The following is a 19,224-nucleotide window of genomic DNA, read 5'->3' on the forward strand; positions in this document are numbered from 1 at the left end:
TTAACCTGGTTTAGAGCCTTAGCCCCTTAACCTATCTCTCTTTTTCCACTCTTGTGATTCCTCTATCCCCCAATCAAGGAGATCTTCTAAAAGGTCAGATCAGGAAGTTTCCTTGGTTCTCAAGATAAAAATCTCAAGATAAAATCTTGATTTGTTTGTCTTGTCAGTACATCTGACTTTACTCTCTTCTCTGCTTTCTAGACCATACCCACAGTGGTTCTCTTTTAGTTATTCAAAATCATTAAGCTCTTTCCCAAACTAGAGGCCTTTGTATATGTCACTTGCTATCACTAGTGTGTTCTCCCAGATCTCTACCAGGTTAATTCCTGATTAACCTTCAGTCTCAACATAAATAATCACTTCCTTAGGCCTTCTCTGGCACTCTCTTCTCCCCATCCTCCTTCACTAATTTAAATTTGGGTTTTTCTCATATTATCCTTATTGTACGTAATTATGATAAATATTTGTGTGATTGTTTATCTCTGCCTTTAGACTATAAATTCCATGATAATAGAGACTTTATCTTTGTTCACCACTGTTTACCCGTGCTAACCGTTTCTTCAAATCTGTGATGCCATCAGTTACAAGGTACACTCTGAATTTGGAGATGTTAAAATATGGCCAATAGCATTAGCAGAACGTCACTTATTTTAAGATGTTTTCACTTCAGAGATGTAAAATGTGAAAAAAAATGTATGTCATTAAATCAACACAATATGGTATAATAAGCATCCTTACATGAAAATTACAAAAAAAGCCAATTCTCCATTACCTGAGACCATAGACATTTCTTAATCTCTTTGTTTATGGTAGTCTTCATTTATTAAAAATATGTCTTCTCAAAATTACTTTTTTGGTTAGCTGGGCAGGTAGTGAATCAGATGAATAAGAAGCTGCAGACAGGTTTTACAGAACCAGAAGTGTTACAGATATTCTGTGATACCTGTGAAGCTGTTGCAAGGTTGCATCAATGTAAGACTCCAATAATTCACCGGGATCTGAAGGTATGAACTTTAGTCTACGTATGGATTAATGCCTTTTAAACTTTGGAGTTAAAAATGTTCTTGGATTGTCTTCATATAAACCAGTTTTTATTACTAGCACTGAGATTGGTCTCTCTGTCCCCAGCTACATTCCCTGAGGCCATAAAAGACTGACTATAGAATTGAAATTGTGCTTTTCATGACCCTGAGGGTTGCTAGCACTACTGTAGAGGTAGATTTTGTGCTCCCTACTTTGCTTCTGTTTTACAGAGCAGGCTTCTTTAAAAGGTTTCATATGAACAAAAATATGAACATCACTGACACAGGTTAGATATCCCTCCACACTATTCTTCCCAGTTCAGCACTCCTCCTATTTCTTATAATTCATTTTAAGCATCAGGGTGTTTTCCAGAGATATTGGAGGTGACCGTAAATGGGTCTCTTTACTCATTTATTTATAATTTACTGTAGTTTTAGATAATTTACTATAATTTGGTGGTGATTGCCACTCAAAGGTCACTTTGTCTTACATTTTCATGGAATCTGACCTCTTGTATATGGTACCCACTTGTTAAATTGGAAAAAGTGCCCAAAGGGGATTGAACATTCCTGGTATCATATTGCTTGAGCTATCATTACACATATTGTTTAGAAGCATAGGGGTCCTCTTTGATACCTACAAACACTAAGATTACAAAAATTCCTCTTCCTGAAATGCTTTATGCCCAGATATCCCATGGCTAATCTTTCCCCCACTTCAAATCTGCTCAGATTCACTTTCTCAGTGAGTCCTGTCCTTGCACCACCTTATTTATAATTACAACCTAACCTTTCCATACTCTACTTGTTCTGCCTTTTATTATCACTTGTCACTTTCTCGGATACTATAAAATTTGCTTGTGTATTATGTCTGTTGGTTATTTTCTGTCCTCTCCCACTACACTGTAAGCTTCCTGTGGGCAGGGATTTTTCTCTTTCGTACTGATGTATCCAAGCATTTAGAACAGTGCCTGGCACATAGCAGGGTCTCAATAAATATTTAATGAATGAATGAATCCCAATTCTGATTATACAATTCTGATTATACTTATTATACTTATATACTTTGTATACTTATACAAAGTATACAAAGTATACAAAGTATACTTTGTATACTTATTATACAAAATTTATGAAAAGTGATAATAAAATGCTCTTAAGATACAAGAGAATAGAAGATGTCACTTAGAATATAGGTTGTTAACCATGAAAGCATCATCCAGGGAAACCTGTGCTGAAAGGATACAAGTCAAGGCAAGATTGAAATACTTGACTACAGACCTCTGTCCCTTAATTTTGATAACCAGTATAGTTCATTTCAGTTCTCTTGAATATGCAGCTTTTACATTTTCCCCAATAATTTGGTCTGACTTTTTTGCACTGTTATAGCTCATTAACTTCTTAAATGTAAAGGTGATGTTTTCAGCTGAGTCCTCTTGATTTTAAAACAAAAAAGACATTGAACGGCATAATTTTATATAGACCATATTTCATATACTTAGTTCTTTTTACATGTGTGAATTTATGCAATCCTGTTTGTTTTAAGTAAGTTTCTTTTTTTTAAGTAGATTTCTTATATAAATATTTTGTGCAAATATTGAATACTTTTAAAAGTAGAGTAAAATGAAATATAGAAGAAAAATTGTAAAGAAACTGTAATGTGAGTATTTTGGTAGAGTGGAGAGAAATTAAATTACTCATTTAAAACTGTATCATAAAAATAAAAAGTATTGTGTAAAAATGTTAATAATAGTATCATTTATTGTGTGCTTACCTTATTTCAGTCACTATTCTAAGCCCTTTACATGTTTTAATTCTTTCAGTTTTTACAACAGTCCCCTGTAATAGATATTATTATTTTCCCCATTTTATAGATAAGGAGACTAAAGCACAAGAGTGGTTAAGCAAGTTGTCCAAGGGTACATATGCTAATAAGTAGCAGAGCTGGGCCGTGAACCCACATTCTCCTGTTTTAGAAACTGTGCGCATAATTTCATTTAAGTTACTACAACTCTGATCTCTAAGTTAAGGCATAAAGTAAAATCTGTGTTTTTCAGTGTAGTATTTTAGATAAAAATGGAATTAGGAGTCAATCAAAGGTAGAATTGTAATGTTTTTTGTTACCTTTCTATAGGTAAGCTAAGTGTCAGAAAAGGAGAAAAATGGAGGCATAGTATAGACTCTGACTGCTACTAGTTCTTCTCTTCCATAGAAGCAGTTTTTGAGAGGACTTAGGGTTCCTTGGCCCTTAGCAGAAATCATCCTGGGATGGGAGAAGCACTTTTCTGTTCTTAGTGAGAGAAGCAGTAGATAAAGTAAAGTATATTTTTGTTCTGAATCATTTGTCCTTGCTCACAATTTGAGGTATCCCCTCTCTCTCTCTCTCTCTCTTTCTTTCACTCTCTGTCTCTCTCTGTCTCTGTCTCTCTGTCTCTGTCTCTGTCTCTCTCTATATATTATATATCAGTGTTTAACTGTGTAAAAACATTGTTATAAAAATATAATTTTCACCTTGAAAATACTGTTAATTGCTTTTCTTTTCTGAAGGTGGAAAATATTTTGTTGAATGATGGTGGAAACTATGTACTTTGTGACTTTGGCAGTGCCACAAATAAATTTCTTAATCCTCAGAAAGATGGAGTTAATATAGTAGAAGAAGAAATTAAAAAGTAAGTGTTATCTTTATTGTGTTTTGTCTCATGGGAATTTTAGTTAACTTGAGTCTGTGACCAGCTCTGCTAATATAAATTTTAGGTATTCCATTAATAGATTTCTTTAAGATATTTCTGAGCCATAGACATTGATTAGTTTATGTCTCATCTAGTTCAATAGGAAATACATTTTATGATGGAAACAAAAGTTTCATTTGCATTGTAAACAAATTTATCAAGAAGTTTGTTAAATAAGCTATAGTAATTAGTGGAATCATTAAAGGGGGTTTGAAGTTATTGCTGAATTCAGTTAAACATCTTTGTTTTTATTGATACTGAGGATTTGTGCTTGTTAGGAAAAAATTAAATTATTTGAAAACATTAAACTTTTACTTCATATTTAATGTTAAGAAGATTGACCTAGTAATGCATTGAAAACTATGTGGAAAACTTGTTACTTTATAATATTGTATTGGAAAACTTTCTGGTAGAAATGTAACTCGTATTTGCCTTACGTTTTCTTAATCTTGTACTTTCCATGGTTGCTAGAGTACTATTAGAAGGACCTTTCCCTGACTTCTGTTTTCTAGTTTTAGAAAATAGTACTGCTTGTAAATCTTAGGTTATCTTAATAAAATGATACAGAATGCAGAAAGATCTGTCAGAATAGAAATTTCTAAGTAGCTGCCTTTTCTAAGTTGCTTTTCTTCACTTCCTTACAAATTCTCAGTTGTTTAAGGCTGCCTAGGAGCTTTCGTTTGAACTGCAACATATATTTTGAGATAGCTCAAGTAGAGCTGATCTTACTCTGGACCATTTGTATAAAACTATGATTTTCTAGACTTACATATTTCTACTCAGGAAACAGCCTATGATGATTATGTTAGATTCCATAAAAACAAACTCCTTAGTAAACATATAAATGTCCTGAAGAAACAGAACAATGAATTATTGAATTAGCTTCTTGTGGATATATGCATGTACATATAATTTTAAAAGATTGGGTTGTGATGTATAATGACAGCTGCAGAATTCTGCTCAAGCATCTTTGACTTGCTGGAAGTTTCATTTCTTGCTGTTAAGATCTGAAGTATAGTTAAGGTTCAGCAGAATTGTACACTAGTGATGAATGTAATAAGCTCATGGGTTCTTGTGCTTTGTGGCTCAGTTGAGTTAATGATCTAACCATTTATTCAGTTAACAGGTAATTATTCAGGGCCTACAATGTAGTGGACACTGTTGTTGGTATACAGTATAGCAGTGAACAAAAAAAAAAAAAGTCCCGTCCTCATGTAGTTTATATTCTGGTTTCTTAGATCACTCCTCTGTAGTAGTATCATCAGAATGTATCACCCAGTCAGGGTAATTTGGAAAAAGTAACATGGTAGAATATTGAGCTTTAAGATAATTCATGTAAAATAAAACATAAAAACACTGAAAATGAATCTTAAATTATGCCATACTATAGGAATTCCTTTGATATTCTAATAATTTCTGCACTACTTTATTCTGTTCATTGAGCACTACTTTATTCTGTTCATAATGGATTTGGAGTTTTTATACGGGTAAATATTTATTCACAGTATCTTAATTCCAGATTGCTTATGCTGACAGTTTTAGAACTGTACTTAATTAGTATAAGTAATGATAGTTAATTATGGCAACAAGATTACTCTTAAAACAACAATTATAAAAACAAACATAAAGGAGATTTACTACCATGTGCAAGGAATTATGTTAGAGTCCATAAAAACAAGCTGCTTAATAAACATAGAAATTAATTTTTTGAGAGGGTGGAAGCTTTACTTTTAAATTAATAGACTAAAATATTTTGATAAGGATATTTTCATAGTCAAATTGTATTATTTCCTATAAGAAATTCAAGGAAAACTACATTTCCCATACATCACCTTTATTTAAAATTTTTCTATTAAAAATTGTTTTTATCATTATAGATGCAATTGCACTTGTTGAATAAAAATGTGTATAGATGCTTTGTATTGTTTAATCCTTGATGGACTTTTAATGAGCTTTTAAAATAGTATTATTTCTTGATAATGTTATCGAACCTAAAAGTTTTTCGTAGTATTTTATGTAGAAACAATGTAGTATCTGTCTTTTTTTTTATATCTCCACTCCATTTTACTTATTTACTGCCAGGTATACAACTCTGTCATACAGAGCCCCTGAAATGATCAACCTTTATGGAGGGAAACCTATCACCACCAAGGCTGATATCTGGGTAAGGCCAAGAAAGGCTGACATTTTCACTAACCAAATTAACAAAATCTGATTATTTTCCCCCTGTCCTCCGCAAGGTATTTCCTAATAAGTAGCAGAGAGTGGTGGACAGTAAAGCTTCTTCTTCAGAAGAAAAATATTAGCACATATTACCTTCTTGATCCTGAGATGGAAAGCTTAGGTATAAAAAGGCAAATAAAGGATTTCCATATAATGTAACTTTTTATCACAGTATTTTTTAGAATTTAAATTATATGTGATTGTTAACAATTTTTTTTGATTTGAGTGCAATTTTGGTTGATCACAGTATGGAAAAGCTAGACCTAATTCTTACGTAATATTGTTGATAATTTTCTGGAGTATTTTAGGATCTTTTTAGTGGAAACTAACGAGTAAAACTTTTTAAAAATTATAAACATACCATTGACTAACCTGTATATATTTAGGTTCTTTATCATTTAGCATCTATATCTGGATTGAATTATTGAGATATATCATGTTTCTATAGAGTTGAACTTTATGTTAGAGTGCCCGCACTTCTTTAGAACTTATTTCAGAAGTAAAATATGTTTGGGCTATATTTAATAAACTAGCAGGAAATTCTATTTTAGATGTGAACTCATTTAAATTTATCACGTATTTAGCCACATCTACCACTAGTGGCTATGTTAGGGATGGAGGAAAAATACTCCTTTGGAAGTAGTTCTAGAATTTCCAAGAAAAGTCATATTTATTTTGTTTTAAAACGTAATGTTTAGAAAGTAGTCGAGTATAACGTGTGAACCCAAATGAATATCTTCTTGGTGCCCCTCTCCTGGCCTTCTCTTATAGGGGTTGGGATACCAGATATTCTTGCAAGATAATAATAAAAAAAAGAGTATCTATGATTGGTTTTCCTTTGTCTACATAATATACACTCTTTGACCGGTGGTTCTTAAATCTCGTGGTAGTTGACTTTTTAACCATATACATAATTTAATCAAACCATGAATAGGTTTGATTTAGGTAATTTGATACTGCTTACAGATCACCAGCTTGTGTGACTCAAATTCCGTTGCTCTTCTCAGCGTTAACATTTGACTCATTAAATGGTTTATAGTAAATGGCTTGCAGTATAATGTAGAAAGCAAATTCAGCTGGATCTTAATTTATAAAATGAAAGTATTAATTAGAGGAGGTGATTGTGGAAGTCTTTCCTGGCCTAATTTTGTGACTGATGTTGAAATCCACATTACCTAAAAGCGTATTTCAACAGCAGAGGAAACAACAGACATTATAGCTTGACTGCTGTTTTGAAATCATCAAGGGTTGATTAAAAAAAAAAAAAAGTCTCTAAGAACTTGATTGCAGCCCAATATCTTAACAAAAAGGAGGGAATCTTTTTTTGTTGTTTTCATTTTTCACCAGGCTTCGAATGCATGCCAGGCAGCATACTAAATTGTCAGTGATAAGTTTAAAATTTATACCATTTACAGGTTAGTATATGGGACAGTATTTCTATAATGGATAACTTGGTATAGCTGTGGGATGACAAATAGATACTCAAAGATAAAAAAGAAGCCAGAAAAGTAATCAGAAAACAGAATCTGTGTTTATATGCTTGACAGAGTTTTAATTTCCGTGATGCCATTTTAATGCTTGTCTTAGCTCAGATGAAATGCTACACGTCTTAGGTGTGAATTCAAGAATATCCAGAAAAAAAATATTGCTGATTCAGAGGGTTATGATATTGAGGTTAAGGTATTCATTTAGCATATATATTTTGGGAAAAAAATTTTTGTTTTGAAGTTTTCATTGTAGGTTATTTTTATCCTGAGAACTAGGATGCTGATTTTATTGACCAGTAGGAAATTCAGTGACAGATGCTTCATGTTACCTTTTAACGAGGAAAATTAAAGACGGTGATACTCAGCCTTCAAAATAAGGTCATTCGTTCCCTCCTGTTTCTTCAACAGTTCTCATTGTATCAAATGGATAAAGAGGGAAATGCCTTTGGTGTGAAAAAAAATTAGGACACCTCACTGTGCTCACACTCTGTAAAGCAAGAGTATTTTAGATTTATGTTTTTTAAGTACACTGGCATTGCTATCTAAAATTGTTATCTGGGAACTCCCACAACAAAAGATACGTTATTAAAGGTTTGATTGACAAGATAAAACTGGCTAAAATGCAGATCTTGTTGGCCTGACTATCATTTGGGCAGAAGAAATGTGTAATTTAATGCAGATATTACACAACTAATAATATACTTTTTAGTGCTTTTAAGGAACGCTTACGCTCAATCTGTTGCATAAAAGCTGAAAATATCTTCCTTACAGAAAAAAAGCATTGTAAATTTTTTTAAAGCCACATTGAACTGGTTATTTCTATTCAGAATCTTAATACTTTTGTTAGTCATATGGTAAATAATCTAGTAATGTTTTTGTACTAATATATTGAAATTTCTAGAGTATTTAAACTTTTTTCATTGGAAGACTGTTATAGTATTGAAAATAATGTGTTGTAAGTTAATATTGTTGAACTCAGAAAGGTATTACTGTATACTGTGATCTTCATAGTAGTTATAAAGCTAGTGTATTTGTTAATTGGGTTTGCTAAGTTGCTGCGTGGAGAAAATCCAACGAAGGAAAGCTGATTTGCTAATTTTTAGATAGGCCAAATTTCAGTTATTGCTGATGTAATTGTATAGTTACTACTGGGTAATTTTATACAATCAATTTAGAATTAGAATCACCCCTTACACTCATAAGGCTTATAGGTGACACTTCCTGTGACAGCATAATGATTTCTTGAGCAGAAAATCACATTTTATTACTGTGTCTCAGGTGTGAGCTGTTGGCAGTTTAGCTAAAAATTTCCTGTGCTACTTTTCCAGATGCAATTTGTGTTTTAGGGTGTTTTGTCTTCATTGTCAGCAAGTAGATTTATTGGTGCTATGATGTCTGTGAATCCATGCAAGTGAAGCAGACAGAGCCCTTCCTTTTTGAATTTTATATAGATTACCCAGGTGCAAATATGACTAGTGTAATATAGAATTAAAGTTGTAGGATTATATATAGAAGTAGAGAACGAATTTTTATATTATGTGCTCAGTGAATAATATATTATGAAATAATGATGTGCTCAGTGAAATCAGTGAAAATCAGGGAATAATCAGTATTGATGGTTGTATGCTAAGTTTAACTGTGCTGGTTAACTCGTACTTGGAATTTTAAAACAGATATTATAGTGAATTTTTAAAGAATTCTGCTCGGAGGAGCCTTGTGCTTACATCGTTGGTTGTTATATGCTAGTTATGTACTAAATATATATTTTCCTTGTGAAAGAAATAAAAGTGTAATTTTTCTCCCGAAGGGAACCAGCCACTTATAATTTTAGTTATATCATTCATGATCTAGAGTTCCATGATAACATTAATTCAGCCAGCTAGCCACAGATGTGATAGAAAAATATGGTAATGATGCAGTTAAATGCCTTTTTAAAAATTAAGTGCATTAATTTGTTTAAGTTGTAATTTGTGAAAAGATTGATCCAGTATAGAAACATTAGGCTTTTATTTTTTTTAATAACATATTTAGTTCTTGGTTTGTGGCTACTTTTTTTTTGTCTTGTGGTTAAGTTGATACTTGAGCTCTGATGATATTCATGCTTCTTTGTTTTACAGGCCCTGGGATGTTTGCTGTATAAACTTTGTTTCTTCACTCTTCCTTTTGGTGAGAGTCAGGTTGCTATCTGTGATGGCAGCTTCACCATCCCAGACAATTCCCGTTACTCCCATAACATACATTGTTTAATAAGTAAGTACTTGGAAAATTTATTAAAAAAATTATAAGATAACCGTACTTAGGGCCTGCTGTTTCCATTCCTTTACCTAAACCTAGTCTTTTAATTTCATGTATTATAATTTTATGAAACTATAGTCAAGAAATACATTGAAAAAGATGTTTATAAGACTTCTATAGGAATGAAAGCAGATTAATTAATGATTAGTACATGGATATTTTTAAGCTCTAGATAAGGTTTTATAAAACATAGAGATTATATAATTAAGGAAACTGGAATTTCTGGAAAAACTTACAGCGTAACATTTAATTATTCAGTCTGAACTTTTGAAATCCAAATATCCAGACCTGTTGCTTCTTTAGATCACAGTATTGCCAATCTTAGATAGTAGTTTATTTGGCCACTCTTTTTAATATTCCTCATTGATTATAAAATTAGAAAGCAACCTAAGTGTATGTCAGAAGGAGAAATCCTGTGGGCCTTTGATTCCAAAAGAATACCTCAGTTTTCATTACAGCCTCTTTTAAGAATTTTTTCTTCCTTTTTGACAGGTACTGTAATTTAATATTTTATATACGCACATGGTACAATTTTCTGAAAAAGATGATTTGGGGGAGGAGGAGGATCATCAGATATAAAATATGTTAGGAAGTTGCAGTATTTAAACAGCACTGCCCTGCACTGTTTCAATTAAAGTGTTTCTAGCATTTCTACTCTGTTTTTTTCCATTTTAAACATCCTCTGTCATAGCCTCCAGCCACTGAGATCAGTGCAGTAGAAAAGAGGGTCAATGTAAATATATTTGAGGTTTTGTATAATAAAGATAGCAGTTCAACTCAGTGGGGAAAAACAGATGGAAATACAAAACTTTATTATCCACTTGTGGATGAAAAATCAGACTGGATCTCTACTTCAAACATTATGCTAAAATTTCAGATAAATCAAAGACCTAAATGCAAAAAATAAAACATAAATGTACTTGAAGAAAATAGGTCTGAATTTATTTATAACACTGGAGTAGATAATGTGTAAACTAGGCTTTTAATCTCAGGAAATAGAAAAGATGAATCCATTGACATATAAATTTAAACCATTAAAAATTCCCCCAAACCATGAACCCAAGCATAAAGTCAAATGGTAAACTGGAAAAAAAATTTATTACACACTTGACAATTGGCTAACTTTTGTAATTTATGTTACACATTTGACAATTGGCTAACTCATGTAACTCAAAAAGAAAAGGGCAAACACTCCAGAAGAAAAATAATCAAAAGAAAATGGAGGATAGGGAGGGTGGGAGGGAGGGAGACACAAGAGGGAAGAGACATGGGAACATATGTATATGTATAACTGATTCACTTTGTTATAAAGCAGAAACTAACACACCATTGTAAAGCAATTATACTCCAATAAAGATGTAAAAAAAAAAAAAGAACCTTACATTCTAGAGCAAGGGTCAGCAAACTTTTTCTGTAAAAGGCCAGACAGTCAGTAAATAGCTAAGCTTTGCAGACCATAGAGTCTCTGTTACAATGACTCAACTCTGCTGTTTTACTGAAAGCAGTCACAGACAATATGTAAATGAATGAGTGTGGTCATGTTCCAATGAAACTTTAATTACAAGAACAGGCAGCAGGAAGAGTGTAGGGTCTAATAGGCCATCAAAAGGACCATGGCTTTAATTATGAGATGAGGGGGCCACTGAGCTCTTTGGGTAGAAGAGTAACATTATTTTTGTGAAAAAGCATCATTGTGAAAAAGCATCATTATTAAAAAGGATCATTTCAGCTACTATGTGAAGAGTAGTCAGTAGAGGGGTAAGGAGGCAAGAAGATGGGAAAGGTATAAGCTCAGCGAGACGTTCAGAAGTTACTCCAAGAAAACAAGAGTGAGATGAATTTGTCTTGCACCAGGATAGTAGCAGTGATGGGGGCAAGATGTCATCTAATTCTGATTATATTTACAAGATATAGTCATCATGATTTGCTAGTGGATTGGATGGGAGGGTGAAAGAGGAAGAGAGGCAAGGATGACTCCAAGGTTTTATGACCTGAGTGAGGAGAAGAATGGAGGTGCCTTTACCGTGATTGGGAAATACATGTGGGACGAGCCAGTTTTGGAAGGAAAATCAGTTTAGTTTTGGACATATTAAGCTCAAGGTGACCATTATATACTAAAGTGGAGATATTAAACAGGCTATCAGTTATATGACTCTGGAGTTCAGGAAAGAAGTTGTGGTTGATATAAATTTAGGTCTTAAGTTAGATAGTATTTAAAACCATGAGACAGGAAGAGGTCACCTTAAGTGCACGTATATAAACAAAAGAAGTTTATAATACAAACCCTGAGTTACTCCAATATTTGGAGGAACCAACAAAGGACACTCAGAAGTAGCAGAAAGAGAGGAAGAAAACCTAAAGAGAGTGGTATCCCCAAAACTAAGTGAAACCAGGCTTTAAGAACAACTGCTTCAAATACTAACAATAGGTCAAGTAAAACGAGGACTGAAAGCTGACCACTGGATCAACAACAGAGAAGTCATCAGTGACTCTTAACAAGAACTGTTTCAATGAAGTGCTGGGGACCAAAGTCTAAGTGGAATGAGTTCAAAAGAGAATATAAATTTCAGAGTCGAGTCATTAAGTATGCACGACTCTTTCCTATAGGAGGATGTGGTGCCAAAGGAGTTTGTTTGTTTAGATGGGAGATTTTATAGCATGTTTGTTTGCTGATAGGAACATACTGTATTCCAAAATGACTAACTATATAGTTACACTATGGATTAAAATCACAGCCCTGAACTATCACACAATGTTATCCTGAGAAAGATAAAAAAAAAAAAAAAAAGAAAGAAAAGAAAACGGAGCCTAAAAGGATATCTAGCTTTACTTTGCAAACTTATTTAAAGCATGATCTTTTTGTTTCTTTAATGTGGATTTGCTCATACATGTTGGAAATCAGAGAATTATGTCAGTTGAACACAAAAATTACGTTGCTTCACGTGGAATGCTTTTCCTAGGCGAGGGGAGGCAGGGCAGCGGTGGGGGAGCTGGCGTTATAACTTGTAGGGGAAGGAAGTCGCCCTGAGCTTGGCTGCTGCACTGCCAGCTTGTAGACTTTCCACTACAACTGGAGAACATTAATAAGAATGCTTGTACCTGAGGTTTTCTTCCCAGAGAGGTCTACCTCTCAGCTTTTGTGTGACTCTCTACCAATGGATGGCCTCCTGACTAGCACACTCGCTGGCTCGGAACTGCACTTTTATCTTATTGGTTGAGAACCTCCTAGTCTTATTTTGATGTGTTTTTATGTCCTCGTGGCAGCCTTCAGCCAAATTAAGCTACCTGCCTGGTCAGCCCAAGTTACCTTCCCAGATACCAGTTAATGTTTTTGTCAGTGTTCTGGTGACAGAGCTGTATAGTTTTTTTTTTTCAGTGGTTTGTCCCAGCTCTCTTTTCCTCATTAGCCCTGTTATTTTTAGCCTGCCATTTTGCAGAATGTGAATTTTTTTTAGAGCGCAAACATACTTTAGAGTATATTTGAATAAACTTCATACCCATAAGCTGCTCTGTCTTATCCAGTTGCTTTCTTCCTTCATTGTCCAAAAATTAGGGCATCAAAAGCATGGAAAAAACTCATTAATTGGAATGCTCAAAAAATAGATTGAGGAATTTACTTTGGCAGTTGAGTGTTCTGGCTAATTGAAGTTTAACCTTTTGTTGAAGCCCTTGTTGTAAATCATTGTATCTGTGGCACTGTTTTGTTGTTAAGTATAATGCTTTAATCACAACTGGACTGAGGATTTTATTGAGGATCTTGCAGTGTCTTCGCAACTCAGTATTCTCATTGGACAAAACTGTATGAGAGGCTGGACAGTATATACCCTGATTCATGATTTAATTTGCTTATAGTGATGAAATCTTTTTTTTTTGATAGTTACAAGAAATTTCTGGTTTATTTGCACAGCTATAAATGAGAGATTTTCAACATTTCATTCAGAATGCAACAGTGTAGATTCTAAGAGATCCAGTCGTTTCCAATCTTCCCTCTTGCCACAACCAGTTTATATCTCAGGTTTACAAGTCCTGCTTAAACTTCAGACACAGGCTCCAGTACACTAACTCTGCAACCTAGGATTAGGTTCTCATTTGAGTAGACTGATAAATCACGTACCAGCTACAGCTCCTACAGCCTGTAGGGATGGGATGGGATTCTGTTTCACATGTGAGGCTTCTTTCTATTTGAGATCTTATTTTCTTGTGTTAGGTTTGTTTGTTTTCCTTCTCTATGTATGTGTGTATGGGTATGTGTGTTTGTGTATAGTAGGAAGGTAGAAAAGCTAAACACTGCAGATAATTTTAGGATCTAATTGGACTCTAGTTCATTGATGCTTTACTGGGCATCATATGCTTGCTTTATTTTTCAATAAATGTACAGATTTTAGTTTTTATCAATGTTAGTATAAATTTGGCCATGTATTAATTTCTTTGAACTGATTTCTCAGAGCTAGGCAGAAATAAAAAAACAAGGTTGAATAAAATAAAAGCACTCAAGTAAATGTTGGTATTTTATCTCCCGTCAAAGGGCTTTTGTGGACTTTACTTTTTAAATATTGTCTTGAGTAGTAAAAGCTTAATAACAAAGTAGAGATTTTTTAAAACCCGAACATACTTATCTATAATGCAGTGGTTTTTAGAAAACATTTAGATTCTTTGCAATTTTATTTTATTTTATTTATTTATTTATTTATTTTGCGGTATATGGGCCTCTCACTGTTGTGGCCTCTCCTGCTGCGGAGCACAGCCACTCCCCGGCATGTGGGATCCTCCCGGACCGGGGCACGAACCCGTGTCCCCTGCATCGGCAGGCGGACTCCCAACCACTGCGCCACCAGGGAAGCCCTGCAATTTTATTTTTTACGTTTTTCGCATGTGACCATGCCTGTTTCTCACTATCCTATTTAGGTTCCTCTGTCTGCTTTTATAATAAACTAATTGGTGATTTACATTGCTTTCAAGTAAATTCTACCTTCAGAAACAAGAAACTACCTAGCTGTGCTCATAGTTTTTGAAAGTGAAGCTTTTTATTGCCAACTGTCTATTCATACAATGTAGTTGCCCCACATTTATTTATAAGATAAAACATTTAAAAAATATATCTTCTTAGTATGAATAGATTTACTAATGCTGTTTACATCTATTTTATATGATTCAAGATTTTTGAAAATGAAATAGCCATGCTTAATCTTTGTTAAAACTGTATGGTTTGTGGTTATATAAGTATTTGAATATACTTTTGATTATCACCAGTTTGGTCAAGGGTAGTTATTATTATTTATATAATAATATTTAATATATTAATGATAATAATTGTTAATTATATTAACTACTGTCCACAAAGCTCAGTTTATTAACTTTCTGCAGACTTTACTTCTTAAAAGTAGCAATTATTTAGAATTTTCCTTCTTAGCTTCTGTTAACTTTTCCAGTAGACAAGTAATGGAGATGGATTGCAGGGGGCAATGAGGAGAGAATCACTTTGCATTTTTGGATCTAAGAGTTGAAAAGAACTTAGAGAATATTTAGAGGAGAATGAGAAGCATAACTAACGGGATTACTGAATAGTTTTGATGAGTGAACAGAAGGCTGGTTGCTTCACCTTTCTTTTAGCTTCTGTTATGGTAGTTAAGGAAGTACATTGTGGAGATTAAGAGCAATTTGGCCTCCGGAGCCAAATGGCCTAGGCTTGCATCTGCTCTGTCACCTATTTGGTACAGGATACGGGGCAGCTCCATTTATTTCAGTTTGATTTCTAAAATGAGCATATTAAATGACCTACCTCTTAAGGTTATTGTGAAAATTAAATGAATTATGAGAAGTGCTTCTTAGTATGTGTGAGTACTCAGAAAGAGATGGCCTTTAATACTACTATCATTATTACTACTATAGCTCCCACTACCACTACTATTGACGTCATTATAATTCTTCCTGAGCTAACCTAATTTTTGATTTTCTGGGTGAGGGTCAGGGCATCTGCTGTCAGATACTAAGTAGGATGTACTTTCCCTGCAGAGATTTCTTTGGATGCTTTGAAGCCAAACTTGGTTTTTCAGGTTAAGGTTGGATATCAAACGTTTACCATAATTTATCATATATTCCAGAATATACTGTTAAATGTAACTACTAAGATTAATTTTCTTAACTCTTAACTTTGTGCATGAAATAGTGATATATAATATATAATGAACCAGTCTGTTCTCTGTATCTGTCTTTTTTTTTTTTAAGTGAGATCATATGGTATTTGTTGTCTGTCTGACCAATTTCACTTAGCATAATGCCCTCACGTTCATTCATGTTGTTGCAGATGGCAAGATTTCCTTCTCTTTTTTTAGTGACTGAGTAATATTCCATGGTGTGTGTGTGTGTGTGTGTGTGTGTGTGTGTGTGTGTGTGTGTGTATGCCTCTCATTTTCTTTATCCATTCATCCATTGATGGATACTTAGGTTGCTTCCATATCTTGGCTTTTGTAAATAATGCTGCAGTGAACACGGGGGAGCAGATATCTTTTTGAGTTAGTGTTTTTGTTTCCTTCAGATACATACTCAGAAGGAGACTTGATGGATTATATGGTACTCTATTTTCAACTTTTTGAAAGACCTCTGTACTGTTTACCACAGTAGCTGTACCAGTTTACATTCCCACCAGCATTGCACAAGGGTTCCCTTTTTTCCACATTCTACCAACACTTGTTATTTCTTGTTGTTTTGATAATAAATACATTTATTTTAATACCTGTTTTCTGTGGGAAACCAGGAACTTGCTTATTTAGATACACTTAAAATTTATTATGGAAGTTAAAAAATACATATAAATATAGGCAGAACAGTGCAGTGGTTTATCATGTACCTGCCACCCAGCTTCAGTGATTATCAGCTCATGGCCAATCTTGCTTCATTTATGCTCTTCACCCACTGTCTTCCTATATATTTTTTTGTTGAAAAAAATCTCAGACATTTTAATGTACCTTTGAAAAGAAATCAGATTAAGATCGGGTTTCCTTGAAGGTTTTCAGTCATTGGCTCTGGGTTACCATTTGGGGAGATGTAAAGAGAGGGCTGTGATCAATAACTTTTAGGAACAGCTACCAGGGCTATCCCAAATATACTATCCTGGCATATTTATAGTGCCATTAGTCTTTACATTATGATTGAACACATTTATTTAATTAGCTGCTAAATTTGGTTTCATTTCAACAGTCCATAGAATAAGGTTTGTAGAACATCTTTGCCTAACATGTAAGTTTCTATAATACTTTCCATAGGTCAACAGACAAAAATAACAAGTTAATGCTTGAAGTATTTATGATTGCAAAATTAGAGTGGGTATTTCTCTTTTCAGGTAAATTACTATAAGTGTAATAGCTGGAAGTCTGTGGGAGAGAAAAAGTGTCTTTGTGGAAGGAAAAAATATTAACAAATTTTAAGCAGGAACATTCTTTTGAGACCTCTGTCCAAAGTATTTTCCTGTTAAATTTGTTGAGCTGTCAGATTAGAGATGCTGGTTTAACTTTTTCTTAGGACCCGGTATGGATCCATCATTTTAGGTAACTTGAATGGAAACTACTTCATTTAATTTTTGGTGTGCGTCCTCGATGTAACCGTAGGGTTAACTTGGCCACTGCTGTGCTGCAGCAGCCACTGCTCCTTTAGCTGCTCTTTTTGCTAGAATATGCATGGATGGTGTACTTTCCTTTGCAAAATTAGAATAAGCATAATTAATTCAGTTGCCTTGGGCAAGTGATTTTTATCAGATAGTCTGATACATCAGTTGGAAATACTGTGGTGGTTTAGTCATATAGTACCTTCAGTGCTGAGACTGTTTTGTGTTCTTAGGTTGAGTTAGTGATATTTGTGTCAATAGAAAGAGTCACACAAGTAAGAGGAGCAGAGAAATATCCTTACATTTCTATTATGGCTTACTTTTTAAAGGTCGATTTTATATTTACAGTAGAATCAAGGTTAATGGGAATGGTCTTGTGCTGACTCACATGATCATATTAAGTTGGGTAAACAAGGCTGTATTCTAGCTTCTCTGTCTTTTTTAAAAAACTTAATTACTAGGGGGCTTCCCTGGTGGCGCAGTGGTTGAGAGTCCGCCTGCCGATGCAGGGTACACGGGTTCGTGCCCCGGTCCGGGAAGATCCCACATGCCGCGGAGCGGCTGGGCCCGTGAGCCATGGCCGCTGAGCCTGCGCGTCCGGAGCCTGTGCTCCGCAACGGGAGAGGCCACAACAGTGAGAGGCCTGCATACCGCAAAAAAACGAAAACAAAAACAAAAACAAAACTTAATTACTTGATTCACTTTTGGATGAATTAGACACATGTATTCCTTAATCCACTCCTTCTCCTCAGGAGCATATTTCTATAGATGAAATGGTTTTATTGTCATGAAGTAGGAGTTAATAAAACACTAGACTTGAGGTTTAATTACTGTGAGAGAAAATGGCTTTGGATCAACTACTTAAAAATTGAAATTGTCATTTTTGGTAGATATGCTCCAGTGTTTAGCTGGATTAGAACTGATACCTCTACACTCCAGATTACATCATTCAGTAATCTAGGAGTACATTTTGCAATCCGTTCTTTTGGAGAGTTTGAAAAATTACATTATTAAGTGCTTTAACAGTGCCTTATTGAGATTTTTTTCTTTTTTTTTAAATGGCTGATAACCTTCAATATAAAAATATTCAGAGATAAAAATGTAACCATGGTCTACTGTGGGTTTCAGCCTCTTTATACTTTGAATTTAGAACCAAATTAGAGATGGGGCACAGGATCTCATTAGATAAAATGACAAAGCAGATTGCAGAAGGGACTCTGAAGCCAAATGGGCCTATTAATGCATATACAACCCCCAAATATACTCTCACAGAGTCATAGACAATGTTGGAAAACCATGGACTGCTTCCACAGAAGTAGGCCACTTGGCAAAACATGGTTCTGTAGAGAACATACATGTCCTGAGAATAAACTGTTGAAAGAAAGAGCAACAGAGATGGACACGTGTAGGTGCCTATTTCTTTTCTTCTAGTCTAAATTAGACAAATCACTGTCTTTCCCTTGGCGAGGACTGTATTATACTAATAGAGAGAGGTCACTAGCACAGTGGTTTTCAAACCGCTTGACGGTGATCCATGGTAAAAAATACATTTTACATATACATACACATAAAACAAGTTTCTTGAAACATTGCTTATACTTACAGTAATGCACTCTAATGTTTTCTATTCTACTTTACTAAAACAAATGCTAGTCATGACCTTTTAGGCTGATTTTATGTCACATAAATGGTATCAGTACAGTTCGGCAAGCGGAAGTGCCTCCAGAAGATGTATTCCCACATGGAAACATGAGCCAGGGGAGTTAGAGGTCCTTTTGTTTGCTTATAAGATGTTATCAGTTCTACCCACATTGGTAAAAGTCTGTTTAAATTTATCCCCATATCATGTACTGTTGTTACTTTTAAAA

General features: G+C 34.2%; 1 protein-coding gene across 3 annotated transcripts in view; it reads left to right on the forward strand.

Moving 5' to 3' along the window:
* BMP2K (BMP2 inducible kinase) overlaps nucleotides 1–19,224 on the forward strand; it is a 126,193-nt gene that overhangs the window by 63,147 nt on the left and 43,822 nt on the right. For all 3 annotated transcript variants that reach the window (XM_067736350.1, XM_067736351.1, XM_067736352.1), the window contains 4 exons: nucleotides 862–1,004; nucleotides 3,570–3,691; nucleotides 5,834–5,915; nucleotides 9,579–9,711. In XM_067736350.1, the coding sequence (XP_067592451.1) occupies nucleotides 862–1,004; nucleotides 3,570–3,691; nucleotides 5,834–5,915; nucleotides 9,579–9,711 (480 nt within the window). The remainder of the gene's footprint in view (nucleotides 1–861; nucleotides 1,005–3,569; nucleotides 3,692–5,833; nucleotides 5,916–9,578; nucleotides 9,712–19,224) is intronic.

Source organism: Pseudorca crassidens, chromosome 4 (genome assembly GCF_039906515.1).
Source record: "Pseudorca crassidens isolate mPseCra1 chromosome 4, mPseCra1.hap1, whole genome shotgun sequence".
In the NCBI taxonomy this organism is placed as follows: domain Eukaryota; kingdom Metazoa; phylum Chordata; class Mammalia; order Artiodactyla; family Delphinidae; genus Pseudorca; species Pseudorca crassidens.